Source organism: Sapajus apella, unplaced genomic scaffold (assembly GCF_009761245.1).
Source record: "Sapajus apella isolate SASKATOON/1434 unplaced genomic scaffold, GSC_monkey_1.0 scaffold119, whole genome shotgun sequence".
In the NCBI taxonomy this organism is placed as follows: domain Eukaryota; kingdom Metazoa; phylum Chordata; class Mammalia; order Primates; family Cebidae; genus Sapajus; species Sapajus apella.
The window spans coordinates 332,365-348,710 of record NW_022437059.1 but is presented as its reverse complement, the minus strand read 5'-3'; the positions used below and the strand labels follow the sequence as shown (position 1 = coordinate 348,710).

The window sequence follows — 16,346 nt, the reverse complement described above, 5'->3', positions numbered from 1 at the left end:
CAGCACTTTGGGAGGCCGAGGCGGGTGGATCACGAGGTCAAGAGATCGAGACCATCCTGGTCAACATGGTGAAACCCCGTCTCTACTACAAATACAAAAAATTAGCGGGGCATGGTGGTGCGTGCCTGTAGTCCCAGCTACTCAGGAGGCTGAGGCAGGAGACTTGCCTGAACCCAGGAGGCGGAGGTTGCGGTGAGCCGAGATCGCGCCATTGCACTCCAGCCTGGGTAACAAGAGCGAAACTCCGTCTCAAAAAAAAAAAAAAAAAGAATGAGCTCACATAGACCTGTATGTCCAAGTGTATATACCAGAGACGCTCACATGCATCATACACACAAGCACATACTCCCACCGGGGCAGACGCACAGCCAGGTTTTGGTTGTTCTAGGCACTTCATATCCACGTTCCTAAGTCTGCCACCTTTCCATTACATTTGACAAGTTACTTCTTTGGTGGCAGGACGTTTTCTTCAAAGAAGCCCTGGTTGACAACATTCCCTGCTGGGAAATATCTGGCCACCACAAAGGAGGACCCGTCACTTGCGGATGCCTTCCCCACTCCCATCTTCTTTGTGTTCTTCCATACCATGGCCGTGAAGTGTCCAGTCCCCAAGGTGAAGCCAGGCTGCTGGAAGTTGTAGTTCTTGATTTCACTGTACCAGCTATCAGCCACCTCCTTTCCTGCCTGATCATAGGATGCCCATGCAAGGTTCTCCCCACACTGGCCGCGGCTGGACTCTGGGCTGTGCTTGAGGATCCTTGTACTGGCCAGGGCCTCGGAATACTGTTGAGCCTCCCGGTTGAGCTTCTTGCAGAGCTTCAGTGGGGGGATGCCGTGCTTCTGCCAGTACTCATTGTGGGCCTTCAGGACCTCATTATGAAACTGTTTGGAAGCTGACTTGCCCATGGCCGGCTAGGCGCACTCCTCACTCCCAGCTGCTGCGCTGCCAAAAAAATTTTTTTTAGATGGAGTTTCACTCGTTGCCCAGGCTGGAGTGCAGTAGCGCAATTTTGGCTCACAGCCTCTGCCTCCCAGGTTCAAGCGATTCTCCTGCCTCAGCCTCCCTGGTAGCTGGGATTACAGGTGCCCACCACTATGCCTGGCTAATTTTTGTATTTTCAGTAGAGACGGAGTTTCACCATATTGGCCAGGCTGGTCTCAAAATCCTGACCTCATGATTTACCCACCTGGGCCTCCCAAAGTGCTCGATTGCTGGCGTGAGCCACTGTGCCCAGTCCCAAAATTTTTTTGAACTTAGAGTGTGGTGGTGCATACATGTAGTCCCAGCTACTGGATGCTAAAGCAGGGGGATCGCTTGACCCAGGAGCTTGAGACTACAGTGAGCTCTGATCAAGGCTGCACTCCGGCCTTGGCAACAGAGCCAGACCCTGGGTCCAAAAAAGAAAAAAAAAGTTAAGTTCCCAAGGTTATGTGGCTTATGAAAGTGGCATAGCTCCAGACACATCCAAATGAGGCGCTGCATGTGGCAATCTGCCATTCTTTTTTATTTTTATTTTTATTTTTTAAGACGGGGTTTCACCATGTTGGTCAGGCTGGTCTTGAACTTCTGAGCTCATGTGAGCCGCCCACCTTGGCCTCCAAAGTGCTTGGATTACAGGCGTGAGCCACCATGCCCAGCCGGCAGTCTGCCTTTTTTTAAAAAAAAAAAAAAAAAGAAAGAAAGAAAGAAAGTGGCATAGCTAGGCTGGGTGCAGTGGCTCATGCCTGTAATCCTAGTACTTTGGGAGGTTGAGGTGGGTGAATCACCTGAGTTCAGGAGTTCGAGACTAGCCCTGCCAACATGGCAAAACCCCGTCTCTAGTAGAAATACAAAAATTAGCCAGGCGTGATGGCAGGCGCCTGTAATCCCAGCTACCTGGAAGGCTGAGGCAGGAGAATTGCTTTAACCCGGGAGGTGGAGGTTACAATGAGACAGGATCGTGCCACTGCACTCCAGCCTCAGTGACAGACTGGGACTGTCTTGAAAAAAAAAAAAAAAAGAAAGGGGCAGAGCTAGCAAATTTGACCTATTTCAAAGCTGTAACACCCTAAAGAAATTATGGTCTCAGAGTTTTGAGTAACAGATGTCTCTCTCTATTAAAATATTATATATTCCCATCCAGCTCCCAGTAGAATGTCTAAGAAATCTTTGATGACTAGTGCAATCTGTGAAGGTTACGCACTCGGAGGAAGGGACAGGACACACTGACGGTTTGCAGTGGTGGGAAGAGGATTCCATCCAGAGGTGGGAAGATAAGTAAAATGACTTCTTAGAGCCCCTTTCTGCTTTCCCACCCGCCGCCTCCCCTGTCTCAAGCATCTGATCCCAGACCTATTTCAGAATCTCCTATCTCTCTGCTCAGCGGAAGCAGTGATATGACCTAATGTGATCTCATTCTAGAGCTAAATAAAACCATTGTGTGAGACCCAGCCCTGGCCTCTCCCATGCACCATTTCCTGAGCTCAGAAGGCTGAGGGAAAATGGGAGGGGGGCTGGGAGAGTTAAGCTAATGGAAGGAAAAGCAACACGATGACTGGAGTCCCAGTCTGAATTTCAGTGGGTGGAGGAGGGAATATTGCTAGGAGGGAGTTGAGGAAGCCTTGCTAAACCTCATCTCTTTGAGGGACAGAGTAAAAGTATTGGCATCATGGCATGAGGCAGGGTTAGTGGAGATGAGGATGTAAGGGAGAAACTGCCAGACAGATTTCATTTTCACAGAGGGCAGAGACCATGAATGAAATGACAGCGATGCTGGAAAAAGGGTAGATCTTGAGAAGAGGTCAGACTCCAGTTGGTCTGAGCGGGAGGAAGAAGGGTGAGTTACACAAAGATCTTCAGAGCTGAGGTGTCTGTCAGGAGGGCCGGGGTGACAGGACCCTAGCTCCAGCAGGAACACCTGCAGGGACTGAAGAAAACCAGAGGTCTCCAGTTCACTGCACTTCCTTCATCCTGCCAAATTCAACCCTGCAGGCCAGGCGCAGTGGCTCACAACTATAATTCCAGCACTTTGGCAGGCCGAGGCAGGAGGATCGCTTGGGCCCAGGAGTTTGAGACCAGACTTGGCAACATAGCGAGACCTCATCTCTCTAAAAAATTTAAGAACAGGGGCAGTGGCTCACACCTGTAATCCCAGCACTTTGGGAGGTTGAGGCGTGTGAATTACCTGAAGTCAGGAGTTAAAGTCTAGCCTGGCCAACATAGTGAAACCCTGTCTCTACTAAAAATACAAACATTAGCCGGGTGTGGTGGTGCATGCCTATAGTCCCAGCTACTCTGGAGGCTGAGGCAGGAGAATTGCTTGAACCCGGGAGGTGGAGGTTGCAGTGAGCTGAGATCACACCACTGCACTCCAGCCTGGGCAACAAGAGCAAAACTCCATCTAAAACAAAACAAAACAAACATTTGAAAATTAGCTGCAGGCCAGGCGCAGTGGCTCACGCCTATAATCCCAGCACTTTGGGAGGCCAAGGCAGGTGGATTGCCTGAGGTCAGGAGTTCAAGACCGGTCTGGTGAACATGGTGAAACCTCGTCTGTACTAAAAATACAAAAAAATAAATTAGCCAGGTGTGGTGGCGTGCACCTGTAATCCCAGCTACTTGGGAAGCTGAGGCAGGGGAATTGCTTAAACCTGGGAAGTGGGGGTTGCAGTGAGGGGGTTGCAGTGAGCTGAGATCACACCACTGCACTCCAGCCTGGGCAATAGAGCAAAACTCCATCTCAAAAAAAAAAAAATTTAGCTGGATGTGGTGGCATGCACCTGTAGTCCTACCTACTCCGGAGGCTAATGTGGGAGGACTGTTTGATCCTGAGAGGTGGAGGCTGCAGTAAGCCTTGAAGCTTGAGGGTGACAGAGGAGAGAGACCCTCTCTCAAAAAAAAAAAAAAAAAAAAAAATTAACCCTGTGGGCACAGGCTGAAACAAGGCTATCAGGTAAAAGTTGGGTACACGGCATACAGTTCAAACCAACTTCTGCTTCTGGAAGGTCCCTGAATTCCAGAGCTCCCAAGATCCACCCGGTGTCCCTGCCTCCCCCTCACTGCCTCTGAGTTTCTGTCCTATTTCCAGCCCCCGTTCCCCTTTTCCTAGTATATCTTCAGTTCCTACTCTTTTTTCCACCCCAGCTTTTCATAATATTTTTGTCAACCTCCCTCTGCCTCCAAATCTCAGCTTTGGAGGCCACTGATTGGGAGGGACCCTGCCTTGGCTCTCAGCTCTGACCTGCTTCCTGTAGATCTGCTCATCCTGTGTGTAGCCAACATACCTGATGGCACAGGGCCTGTTTGTAGGCAAGAAGGGACAGGATCTCTCCTGGTGGCTGGCTGAGGGGTTCCCTGTCCATCGCTCCCAGACGCGATGAGCACGGATGGGCACAGGGCCTGGCCACTCTCCCAGGCTTCTCCCTTTCTTTCCTTAGACCCTCCCAGTGGGGGAGCAGCACTGCCATCTGCAGAGGACTGAGTACCTGCCTCCCTCCCTTCTCTGTGGTAAACGGGCACACAGCCACCGCAGGCACAGCACTTTCTTCCCGGCAGCTCTGGCTGGGGTGAAGGCAGTGGACAGATTGCAATGAGGGAGGAAAGTAGATTGAAGGGACAACTTTCCAATAACCTGAACTTTCCTGGGGTGGTTAAGAGAACCTGGAGGAAGTTTGACAGCCCCACAGTAAGCCTGGAAAGAGGGAAGGTTCTGGGTCCCAGCTTCCTGATCCTTCTGGGCACTCATGACATCTTAGTAGCTGGAAGTGTTCCCAGGAGAAAGGGAGCCTGGGAGACTCACTCTAGCAGAAGGTCTAGAGAGACATGGCCTGGGAGTGCAGTGTACAGAGGTATGCAGTAAATGTTCCTGCCCTTCCTGCCCTTCCTGCCCCTGGTACTCTGGGACTTGGCACTTCTTTCTGCAGTGGGGTTTATCACTTTCAACTTTAAGAGCATCTGAGTGTTCTTAACTCTGAGACACATTGAGGCAAGCCCTGATGCCAACCAGGAGTGCTGGGAAGTGAGAGCAATGCCCACTGGGGAGATAGTGGAGGAAATGTGTGCTCTGCGGCCGATGCTTGGAGCCCTTCTCTGCAATGTGGGGAGAGGTCACAATGGCTTTCACTCTCCATATGACCAGACTCTTGGAAGAAGAAATCATGCCAGGCACAATGGCTCACACCTGTAATCCCAGCACTTTGGGAGGCCAAGGCAGGTGGATCACAGGTCACGAGTTCGAGACCATCCTGGCCAATATGTAAGGGAAAAACCCCATGTCTACTAAAAATATAAAAATTAGCTGGGCATGATGGCAGGTGCCTGCAGTTCCAGGTACTTGGGAGGCTGAGGCAGGAGAATTGCTTGAACTTGGGAGTCATTGCTCTCCAGCCTGAGCAATAAGAGCAAAACTCCATCTCAAAAAAAAGGAAGAAATCACAACACTATCACTCATGAAACTTTTCCCCCTGCTACTTTATCTACCTAAAATCCTCTCCCTCTTCCCTGGGCAAATCCTAACCACTTTACCCCTCCAGGCACATGTCAAAGGCCCTCTACCTCCTGCTGTTCCCCCTCCCCTTTAAAAACAAAAACAAAGCCAGGTCATCACACCTGTAACCCCAGCACTTTGCGAGGCCAAAGCAGGTGGATCACCTGAGGTCAGGAGTTCAAGACCAGCCTGACAAACATGGTGAAAACCCATTTCTACTAAAAATACAAAAAATTAGCCAGGCGTGGTAGCATGCACCTGTAACCCCAGCTACTCAGGAGGCTAAGGCAGGAGAATCGCTTGACCCTGGGAGGCAGAGGTTGCAGTAAGCCACGATCATGCCATTGCACTCCAGCTTGGGCAACAAGAACAAAACTCCATCTCAAAAAAAGAAAAAAAGGCTGGGCACAGCGGCTCACACCTGTAATCCCAGCACACTGGGAGGCCGCAGAGGGTGGATCCTGAGGTCAGGACTTCGAGACCAGCCTGACCAACATGGCGAAACCCAGTCTCTACTAAAAATACAAAAATTAGCCGGGCATGGTGGTGCACGCCTGTAATCCAGCTACTCAGGAGGCTGAGGCAGGAGAATCGCTTGAATCCGAGAGGCAGAGGTTGCTGTGAGCCAAGATCACACCACTGCACTCCAGCCTGGGCAACAGAATAAGCCTTTGTCTCAAAAAAAAAAAATAATAATAATAATCCAAAGCAAACAAGGTCTTGCCCTGTCACCCAGGCTGGAGTACAGTGGAATGATCGTAGCTCACTGCAGCCTTGAACGCCTGGGCTTAAGTGAGCCTCCCACCTCAGCCTCCCAAGTAGCTGGGACTATAAGCACATGCCCCCATGCCCAGCTCACTTTTGATTTTTTGTGAAGACAGGGTCTCGCTATGTTGCCCAGGCTGGTCTGGAACACCTGAGCTCAAGTGATCCCCCTGCCTCAGCCTCCCAAAGTTGCGGGTGTGCCACCACACCTGGCCTGTTTCCCTTTTTTAAGTCTCCCAACTGGTCTCATGCACTCACTCCTTTAACAGCCCACAAGCTTTTGTCGAAACTTCTCTTGAGGCATTTGGCACATGCGAGCCGGTGACGGAGTCATTTGTGATTTGTGCTTTCGCTTGCGCACACACACGCACACTCACCCACTCACTGGACTGTGATTCCTTGAGGACAGGAAGAATAGCCATTTCTTTTTCCTTGGCTTTCTGCTATCTGGATCTTCAGTAAATGGAATGAGACAATGAGGGTCTCTTTACTTACGAGAAGACACTGAACTGAGAGCTAGAAAACCTAAGTTCTAGCCTTGACTCTGCAGCTGATTCACAGCGTGACCCTGAGCCACACACTCTCCAGTTCTGTGTCTCAGTAAAGTGAGGGGTGGCTAGATGCTCCCAAGCCCAGCTGACTGTGACATGCTTCTAGTTCCAAGGTTCCAGAGTTCTAGAACCCTGCTCACCCTTTTCTTTCTTCCTGACGCAGACTGGCTCACCTGTGTCTCCCATGAACAGAGCCGTCCCAGAGGTGCTCCTCGAAGGTAGAGACCAGGTGCCCCAAGGCCACACTCGCCGCTGTCTTTCTGCTGTCGAATCCAGAGAGCAACTGGAGGAAGAAGAGGTGGGGGAAATAAAGGAGGGGAATGGCTCGCACGCTGTGCCCCTCCGAAGGTCAGGGGCTTTCCGGGCCCACGGCCGAAACTATGACCTCTTCAAAAGACATAGTTGGGGGCCTGGCAGGGAGCTCGAGGACCCACTGAATAGGTAAGCCCGCAGGGAACCTCCTGTGCCTCCTTCCCTCCAGGCCTAGACCTTGGAGAAAATGGGACAGTGATTGGGAAGGAACTAGATAATTCTCTAGAGACAACCATCCGAAGGACAACAGGAGAAAGGAGAACTAGGCCCCCAGTCCTTTCCCTGGAGAGCCAGAACCCAGTCCCGTTGGTGGACCTTTGCAGAGGATGAAGCCTGCCTTCCAAAATATGGCTCTCCCCAGTGGCACGTACCTCCTTCTCTCAGGGCAGACTGAGGGTGGGAATGGGAGGGAGGTGTGGAGTCGGGGTGAGCATCAGGATCGTCTTGCCTCTGCCTCCCACGGTGGTTCATAGACCCACGTGATGGTGTCAGGGCTGGAAGGAACACAGAGAACATACGGCACAATCTCCTCATTTTACAGATAAGGAAACTGAGGCCCAAAGAACTTTCAGAGATTTCTTGAGGGAAGCGGTCCCAGGGTTGGGACACTGGGCCTGTCCCAGTGCCAGATTCTTGCTGGGCTTTCGGTTGCAGGCTGAGGACAACACGAGATGTCCTGGACTAACTCATGGTCCAGCATTGCCATGTGAGATCAGCTGTTCTTGCTCAGAGTTCTGCATACACTTGGTGGACTGGGGCAGAAAGATCATTTCTTCCCCCTCCCCTGGAAAATCCCTGACCACTTCCCCAAAATCAGAGGAAGTCAGAAAGAGAAGGGCCGGGGGTCAGCATGAAGAGTTCAGTGTGAGTGAGCACTGTAGGGGCCTGCTGACCATGGAAGGGCACTGTCCCTCCGCTTTGACAATGGGCCCCTTGGACAAGTTCCTATAGCTCTGGTGAGTGGACCAACCTTCCCTAACTCCTGGGCAGGGCTGGCTGCTTTAAGTGAGGGGAGAGGGCCCTGGGCCTTGTCCCTGAACTGGCTTGGGTGGGAACTCGGATGAGAAGTAATGCCTGCAGGGCTCATGGCACCTCCCTAAGAGTAGCTGGCTGAAAGCACAGATGCCCAGATGCCTGGGTCCCCCTTATGTGGTGCCACCTGTATCTCAGGGTCTTTCAGGTGTTACCCACCTTTCATGGTCAGGTATTAATTCAGCCCCTTGGTTAGAGAGGGACTGGTGTCCTGAGTGGCCCATTAACTTAGCAGGGGCAAAGGTTGGCATCGGCAACCAGGCAAGGAGCGAGAATCCAGCTTGCCCTTGCTGTTCGTCTTCCCCTGAACCCTGGCTTTCTTCTGGAGAGCAGTACTCTCTTTTGACCAGCAGGGGCCGCTCTTGCCCACAGCCAACTCTGCAGCCCTGGCAAAGCAGAGCCCCAAAGTGGGGCCAGTTTGGGTCTGGGCTGTGCCTATGCCAACAGGAAGGGCTGGGCTGGGGGCAAGCAACAGGGCTGGGCTGAGGCGAGGCGGTGTTCCTCCCTGGTGCCCGTCACTGGCCACTGGATACAGAGGGTGGTGGTGGCGATGTGTGTTTCAGGAGACTGCAGGCGTCGGGATGCCCAAACCCCGAGGAGGCCCCCTTCCTGCAGAGCCAAGAAGAACTGGACACCTTTCTGGGACTGCAGCACCAGGGTGGCCACCCCTCCCGCCTGGTATGGACAGACAGATCCCCATGAATGCCCCTGCCTTGCTCCTCCTCGCCTGTGTAGCCACCATTCTATTCTATGTCTCCTCTGTTCTGCCAGCTGCTGGGTCTCTCTGTGCCCAGGCATTGCTCTGGCTCCTTCTGACCAAATCGGAATCTATCGTCTATGCGCCTCTGTCTGCTTCCCTGGGTCTGTGTGCTCCGTCCCTGACTCCGGGTACCCTGCTTCTGTCTCTTTCTCTAAGACTCTCTGTGTCTTCCTTCTGTGTCTGTGCCTCTGTGTTGATGAGGGTGTATCTGTTTCTCTCTCAGTAAAAGGGCCCTGTTCCCCTAGTAGTTATAACCACTACTTTCTGTTGGCCCCACATTTCCACAGTTTGGAGCTGAACTTATTTATTTATTTATTTATTTATTTATTTATTTATTTATTTATTTTGAGACAGGGTCTCGCTCTGTTGCCCAGGCTGGAGTGCAATAGTGATCTTGGCTCACTGCAACCTCCACCTCCCAGGTTCAAGTCATTCTCCTGTCTCAGCCTCCCAAGTAGCTGGGATTACAGCTGCCCACCACCACACCCTGCTAATTTTTATATTTTTAGTAGAGACAGGGTTTCACCATGTTGATCAGGCTGGTCTCGAACTCCTGACTTCGTGATCCACCCGCCTCACACTCCCAAAGTGCTAGGATTACAGGGATGATCCACTGCGCCCAGCAGAAAGTATTTTTAATAGTAACCAAAACTATAGGTTACCTAGAAATAAATCTAATGAAGATTGACAAAGCCCGTGTGAAGAAAGTTAATATTTAATGAAAAGACATTTTTTTCACTAGGTAAGAGTAGAGAATTTTTTTTTTTCTTTTCCAAGATGGAGTCTTGCTCTGTCACCCAGGTTGGAGTGCAGTGGCACGATCTCAGCTCACTGCAACCTCCATCTCCCGGGTTCAAGCGATTCTCCTGCCTCAGCCTCCTAACTAGCTGGGACTACTGGCACATGCTACCATGCCCAGTTAATTATTCTTCTTCTTATTATTTTTTGAGACGAAGTCTTGCTCTGTCGCCCAGGCTGGAGTGCAGTGTTGTGATCTCAGCTCACCGCATTTGTTAGGCTGGTCTCAAACTCCCGACCTCAGGTAATCCACCCACCTCAGCCTCCCAAAGTGCTGGGGTTACAGGTGTGAGCCACCTCACATGGCCTACTTTCTTATTTTTAAATTACATTTTATAATTATTTTTGGTTTATAGAAATGGAATTGAATTATTCCTCATCAAAAAAAAAAAAAAAGAATTATTCCTCATATATGGCCAGACACAGTGGCTCATGCCTACAATCCCAGCTCTTTGGGAGGCCGAGGCGGGTGGATCACCTGCGGTCAGGAGTTCGAGACCAGCCTGGCCAAGAAACAGGGTGAAACTCCATCTCTACAAAAATACAAAATTAGCCAAGTGTGGTGGTGTGCATCTGTAATCCCAAGTGCTTGGGCAGGAGAATTGCTTGAATCCAGGAAGCAGAGGTTGCAGTGAGCCAAGATTGAGACACTATTCTCCAGCCTGGGCAACAGAGTGAGACTCTGTCTCAAAAAAATATTCCTCATACAATAATATTATAGTCATTTATCTTGGTAAAGTCTTGTTTTACATTAAAACAATTTCTGTGTTTTTTTTCTTTTGGCTTTTCTAGGTATACAATTATGTCATCTTTACTTTTTTTTTTTTTTTTTTTGAGGCAGAGTCTTGCTCTGTCACCCGGGCTGGAGTGCAGTGGCACAACCATGGCTTCCTGCAACCTCCACCTCCCAGGCTCAAGTGATCCCCCTGCTTTACCCACCCTAGACACTGAGACTACAGCTGTGTGCCACCACGCCCGGCTACTTTTTTTCTACTCAGCCATGGTATTTTTAATTTTTTTGAAGACATGGGGGTCTCACTATGTTGCTCAGACTGGTCTCAAATTTCCTGTGCTCAAGTGAACCTCTCACCTTAACCTCCCAAAGTGCTGGGATTACAAGTGTGATCCACGTTACCCAGCCTGTGTCACCTTTAAATGAGCAGTGTTTTTTCTTTTTTTTCTGAGGCAGAGTTTTGCTCTTGTTACCCAGACTGGAGGGCAATGGCATGATCTCGGCTCACTGCAACTTCTGCCTCCTGGGTTCAAGCAATTCTCCTGCCTCAGCCTCCTGAGTAGCTGGGATTACAGGCATGCACCACCATGCCAAGGTAATTTTTGTATTTTTAGTAGAGATGGGTTTTCACCATGTTGACCAGGATGGTCTTGATCTCTTGACCTCGTGTTCCACCCACCTTGGCCTCCCAAAGTGCTGGGATTATAGGCGTGAGCCACCGCACCCGGCCAGTGTTTTTTCTTTTCCAGTATCCACTCCCTTCATTTCTTCTTCTTGCATTCCTGTGCTGGTTAGGGTTCTATTTTTATTTATTTGTTGTCTAGTGTTTCTCCTCTCTTCCAGCATTAATCCATCAAAATAGGACTCCAGTGCTGTGCTGAACAGAATGGCCATAATGGACATCCTTGTCTTATTTCTTGATTTTATCATAATGTTTCTTAAAAACTATGCCATAAGAAGTATTGTTTCTGATTTTAGAGGGAGTATATCTTGTGTTTCACTATTGAGATTGATTTTCTGCTGCAGGCTTTAAAAAATATCTTGATCAGGTTAAGGAGGATTCTTTCTGTTTATTTCTTTATTTTTTTTTGAGACGGAGTCTCGCTCTGTCACCCAGGCTGGAGTGCAGTGGCTCGATCTCGGCTCACTGCAACCTCTGCCTCCTGGGTTCAAGCAATTCTCCTGCCTCAGCCTCCTGAGTAGCTAGGACTACAGGTGCATGCCACCGCGGCCCAGCTAATTTTTTTGTATCTTTTAGTAGAGATGGGGTTTCACCATGTTAGCCTGGATGGTCTCGATCTCCTGACCTCATGATCTGCCTGCCTTAGCCTCCCAAAGTGTTGGGATTACAAGCGTGAGCCACCGTGCCCAGTCGATTCCTTCTGTTTCTAATTGCCAAGCCTTTGGCTTCAGAATTAGTGGGTGCTGGATTTTAGCCTATGCTTTTCTGCATTTACTAAAATGATTGCATACTTTTTCTCTCTCTCTTTTTTTTTTTTTTTAAACGGGTTTTACCATGGTGGTCAGGCTGGTCTTGAACTCCCGACCTCAGGTGATCCACCCGCCTTGGCCTCCAAAGTGCTTGGATTACGGGCGTGAGTTTTCTCTTTAAATATTATTATTACTTATTGTTGTTTTTGTTTGTTTGTTTGTTTGTTTCTTGAGACAGTCTTGCTCTGTCTCCCAGGCTGCAGTGCCATGTTGGCCAGGCTGGTCTCAAACTTCTGACCTCAGGTGATCCACCCACCTCGGCCTCCCAAAGTGCTGGGATTACAGGCGTGAGCCACTGTGCCCAGCCTAAATTATTATTTTGAGATGAGGTCTCGCTGTCACCCAGGCTGGAGTGCAGTAGTGCAATCTTGGCTCACTGCAACTTCTGCCTCCCGGGCTCAAACTCTCCTCCCACCTCAGCCTCCTGAGTAGCTGGAAGCACAGATGCATGCCACCACACCCAGCTAATTTTTTGTATCTTTGGTAGAAATGGGGTTTCACCATGTTACCCAGGATGGTCTCAAACTCCTGAGCTCAAGTAACCCCTCACCTCAGCCTCCCAAAGTGCTGGGATTACAAACATAAGGCACCGCAATATATTATTCTCCTTTAATATATTATTGTGGTAAATTACATTTAAGGATTTTCCTCACATTTAACCACCTTTGTAGTCTTAGGATAAATCCAACTTTGTCATGACAGATTTTATCTTTTTACATACTGCTGGATTTTACTTGTATCAATTATTTATTGCTGTATAACAAACCAACTCTAAACTTAGCAGCTTAAACGACAACTTTTTTTTTCTTTCCCACAGCTCTCTGGGTGGGCAATTTGGGCTGGTGTCACCTGGACTCATTTAGCTGGCTGCCATTGTCTGGTGGCCTGAAGAGAGCTGATGATCAAGGATGACCTTCCTTATGCCTTCAGCCGGCAGCCTGCCAGTTGCAGTACCTTGCTTCTCATCCACACGGCTCTCCAGAATGCCAGCTTAGGCTTGTTCAGATGAAAATAGCATTCCAAGTGGGCGAGAGTGGAAGCTTTAAGGTTTCTTGAGGGTTAGGCTCAAAAATCACATGATGGCACTTCTGTGACATTCTAGTCGTCATAGTAAGTCACCGACCAGCCCAGATTCAGAGTGAAGAGACAGGCTCCTTCTTAATGGGAGGAACTGCAAATAATTTATGGCCATTTAAAATCTGCTACACTGGCCAGGTATGGTGGCTCACGCCTGTAATCCCAGCACTTTGGGAGTCCGAGGCGGGAGGATCACCTGAGGCCAGAATTTCAAGACCATTCTGGCCAACCTGGCGAAACCCTGTCTCTACTAAAATTACAAAAATTAGCCAGGTAAGGTGGCACACACCTATAATCCCAGCTTCTCGGGAGGCTGAAGCATGAGAATCTTTTGAACCTAGGAGGCAGAGGTTGCAGTGAGCAGAAATCGTGCCACTGCACTGCAGTCTGGGCAGCAGAGCGAGACTGTGTCTCAAAGAAAGTAATCATAAAAAATAAAATCAGCCATACTTTCCTAATATTTTATTTGGGATTTTTGTACTTATGTGCATAAAAGAGATCGTCCCATAATTTCTCTTTGTCATACTGTCTGTGTGTAGTTTTGGAGTCAAGGTTGTACTTACCTTATAGAAAGAGTTGAAGAGTTTTTGTTTTAGTTGTTTATTCTTTGGAGGAGTTTGTAAAACATTTCAGTGATACGTTCCTTGAAAGATCTGTCCTTTGCCTATAAAACTGTTTTAGCCTGGTGTTTTTGTTTTGCTTTTAGGAAGATTAACTACTGATTCCATTTCTTTAATAGGACCATTCAGAGTTTCTATTTCTTCTTGATTCAGTTTTGGTAAGTTTTATTTTGGGGGATAGGAAGGAATTTGTCTACTTCATTTGCATTTAAAATTATTGCATGAAGTTGTAGGTAGTATTCTTTTTTTTTGAGATGCAGTCTCACTCTGACCCCCAGGCTGAAGTGCAGTAGCACAATTTCCACCCACTGCAACCTCAATCTCCCAGGTTCAAGTGATTCTTGCACCTCAGCCTCCTGAGTAGCTGAGATTACAGGTGTGTGCTACTACGCCTGGCTAATTATTATTATTATTATTTTTATTATTATTATTTTTTTTGAGACGGAGTTTCACTCATGTTAGCCAGGCTGGAGTGCAATGGCGCGATCTCGGCTCACCGCAACCTCCGCCTCCTGGGTTCAGGCAATTCTCCTGCCTCAGCCTCCTGAGTAGCTGGGATTACAGGCACGCGCCACCATGCCCAGCTAATTTTTTGTATTTTTAGTATTTTTAGTTTCACCATGTTGACCAGGATGGTCTCAATCTCTTGACCTCGTGATCCACCCGCCTCGGCCTCCCAAAGTGCTGGGATTACAGGCTTGAGCCACCGCGCCCTGCCTGGCTAATTATTTTTAGTAGCGACAGGGTTTCACCAGTTGGCCAGGCTGGTCTCAAACTCTTGACCTCAAGAAATATGCCTGTCTCGGCCTTCCAAAGTGCTGGGATTACAGTCATAAGCCACCGTGCCCCACTGTAGGTAATATTCTCTTGTCTTTATAATCACTGCTCTTTCTATAGTTAGGTCTACTTTTTCATTCTATTTATGCTTTTTCTTTATTTCTTTTTTTTTTTTTTGAGACAGAGTTTCACTCTTGTTACCCAGGCTGGAGTGCAATGGCACGATCTCAGCTCACCGCAACCTCTGCCTCCTGTGTTCAGGCAATTCTCCTGCCTCAGCCTCCTGAGTAGCTGGGACTACAGGCATGCGCCACCATGCCTAGCTAATGTTTTGTATTTTTAGTAGAGACGGGGTTTCACCATGTTGACCAGGATGGTCTCGATCTCTTGACCTCGTGATCCACCCGCCTCAGCCTCCCAAAGTGCTGGGATTACAGGCTTGAGCCACCGTGCCCGGCCTATTTATGCTTTTTCTTGTTTTCTTTATCATTACTATCAGAGGTTTGCCTGTTTCATTTGCTTGATCCTAGAAAACAACTCTTGGCTTTATTGATCCTCTCTAATTTATTTTTGTTTATATATACATTTTTTTGAGACAGAGTCTTGCTGTGTCGCCAGGCTGGAGTGCACTGGCATGATCTCAGCTCACTGCAACCTCCACCTCCTGGGTTCAAGCAATTCTCCTGCCCCAGCCTCCCAAGTAGCTGGGTTTATAGGCCTGCGCCACCACACGCAGCTCATTTTCGTATTTTTGGTAGAGATGGGGTTTCACCATGTTGGCCAGGATGGTCTTGTCTCTTGACCTCGTGGTCTGCCCGCATCAGCCTCCCACAAAGTGCTGGGATTACAGGCATGAGCTACTGTGCCTGGCCTACAATTTAAAAAAAAAAAACATTTGTATTTGTAATGGGGACGGGGTTTCTCCATGTTGATCGGTTTGATCTCAAACTCCTGACCTCACGTGATCCACCCACCTCAGCCTCCCAAATAGTGATTACAGGCATGAGCCACTGCGCGAAGCCTTATTTCATTTCTGTATTTATCTTTAGTATATGCTTCGTCTTTTTGTTTGTTTGTTTGAGACGGAGTTTTACTCTTGTTGCCCAGGCTGGAGTGTAATGGTATGATCTCAGCTCATTGCAACCTCCGCCTCCTGGGTTCAAGAGATTCTCCTGCCTCAGCCTCTGGAATAGCTGGAATTATAGGCATCCACCACTACACCCAGCTAATTTTTGGTATTTTTAGTAGAGACAGGGTTTTACCATGTTAGTCAGGCTGGTCTGGAACTCCTGTCCTCCGGTGATCCACCTGCTTCAGCCCCCCAGAATGCTGGGATTACAGGCATGAGCCACCACGCCTGGCCGCTTCCTTCTGTTTTCTATGAGTTTGTCCTGGTTTTTTTTTTGACTTTTTAAATTAGCATAGCTCAATTCTCTAGAATTAAAAATTTTTCAATATAAGCATTTTGAGCCTACACCTTGCCCTTGAAATACCACTTCAGCCTTCTCCCACAGGTTTTATTCTGTATTTTCATTATTTGTTCAGTTACAAAATATCTTTAAATTTCCATTATGATTTCTTCTTTGACAATACGTTTATTTAGAATGGTGTTTTAAAATTTATAAAACCCGGGAAATTTATGAACCTGGGAGGTGGAGGTTGCAGTGAGCTGAGATCACATCATTGCACTCCACCCTGGGCAACAAGAGTGAAACTCTGTCTCAAAAAAAATAGAGATCCTCATAGCTGAGAAGCTCCCTGGGTTCTTGATAGCCGTCTTTCTGGCAGAGATGACCACATTCTTGATTTTTGAGATCCATTTCCTTTTCTTTTCTTTTTTTTTTTTTTTTTTTTTTTTGAGACAGAGTCTTGCTCCATCGCCAGGAGCCAGGCTGGAGTGCAGTGGCGCAATCTCGGCTCACTGCAACCTCCGCCTCCCAGGTTGAAGCAATTCTCCTGCCTCAG

General features: G+C 48.6%; 1 protein-coding gene and 1 pseudogene across 5 annotated transcripts in view; one reads left to right on the top strand and one right to left on the bottom strand.

The window, feature by feature from the left end:
- Positions 1–16,346, top strand: part of ARHGEF2 (Rho/Rac guanine nucleotide exchange factor 2) — a 64,224-nt gene that overhangs the window by 4,475 nt on the left and 43,403 nt on the right. The window contains exons 2-4 of one of the 4 annotated variants that reach the window (XM_032260585.1): positions 6,945–7,222; positions 8,689–8,803; positions 13,724–13,762. In XM_032260585.1, the coding sequence (XP_032116476.1) occupies positions 6,966–7,222; positions 8,689–8,803; positions 13,724–13,762 (411 nt within the window). In that variant the 5' untranslated portion in view covers positions 6,945–6,965. Of the gene's footprint in view, positions 1–6,944; positions 7,224–8,034; positions 8,050–8,686; positions 8,804–13,723; positions 13,763–16,346 lie in introns of those variants that run through there. The other 3 variants (XM_032260586.1, XM_032260588.1, XM_032260587.1) reach the window with 3 other exon arrangements.
- Positions 268–941, bottom strand: LOC116538311 (annotated as a pseudogene). The gene has a single exon (XR_004263597.1). The product of XR_004263597.1 is annotated as a Golgi-associated plant pathogenesis-related protein 1 pseudogene (transcript).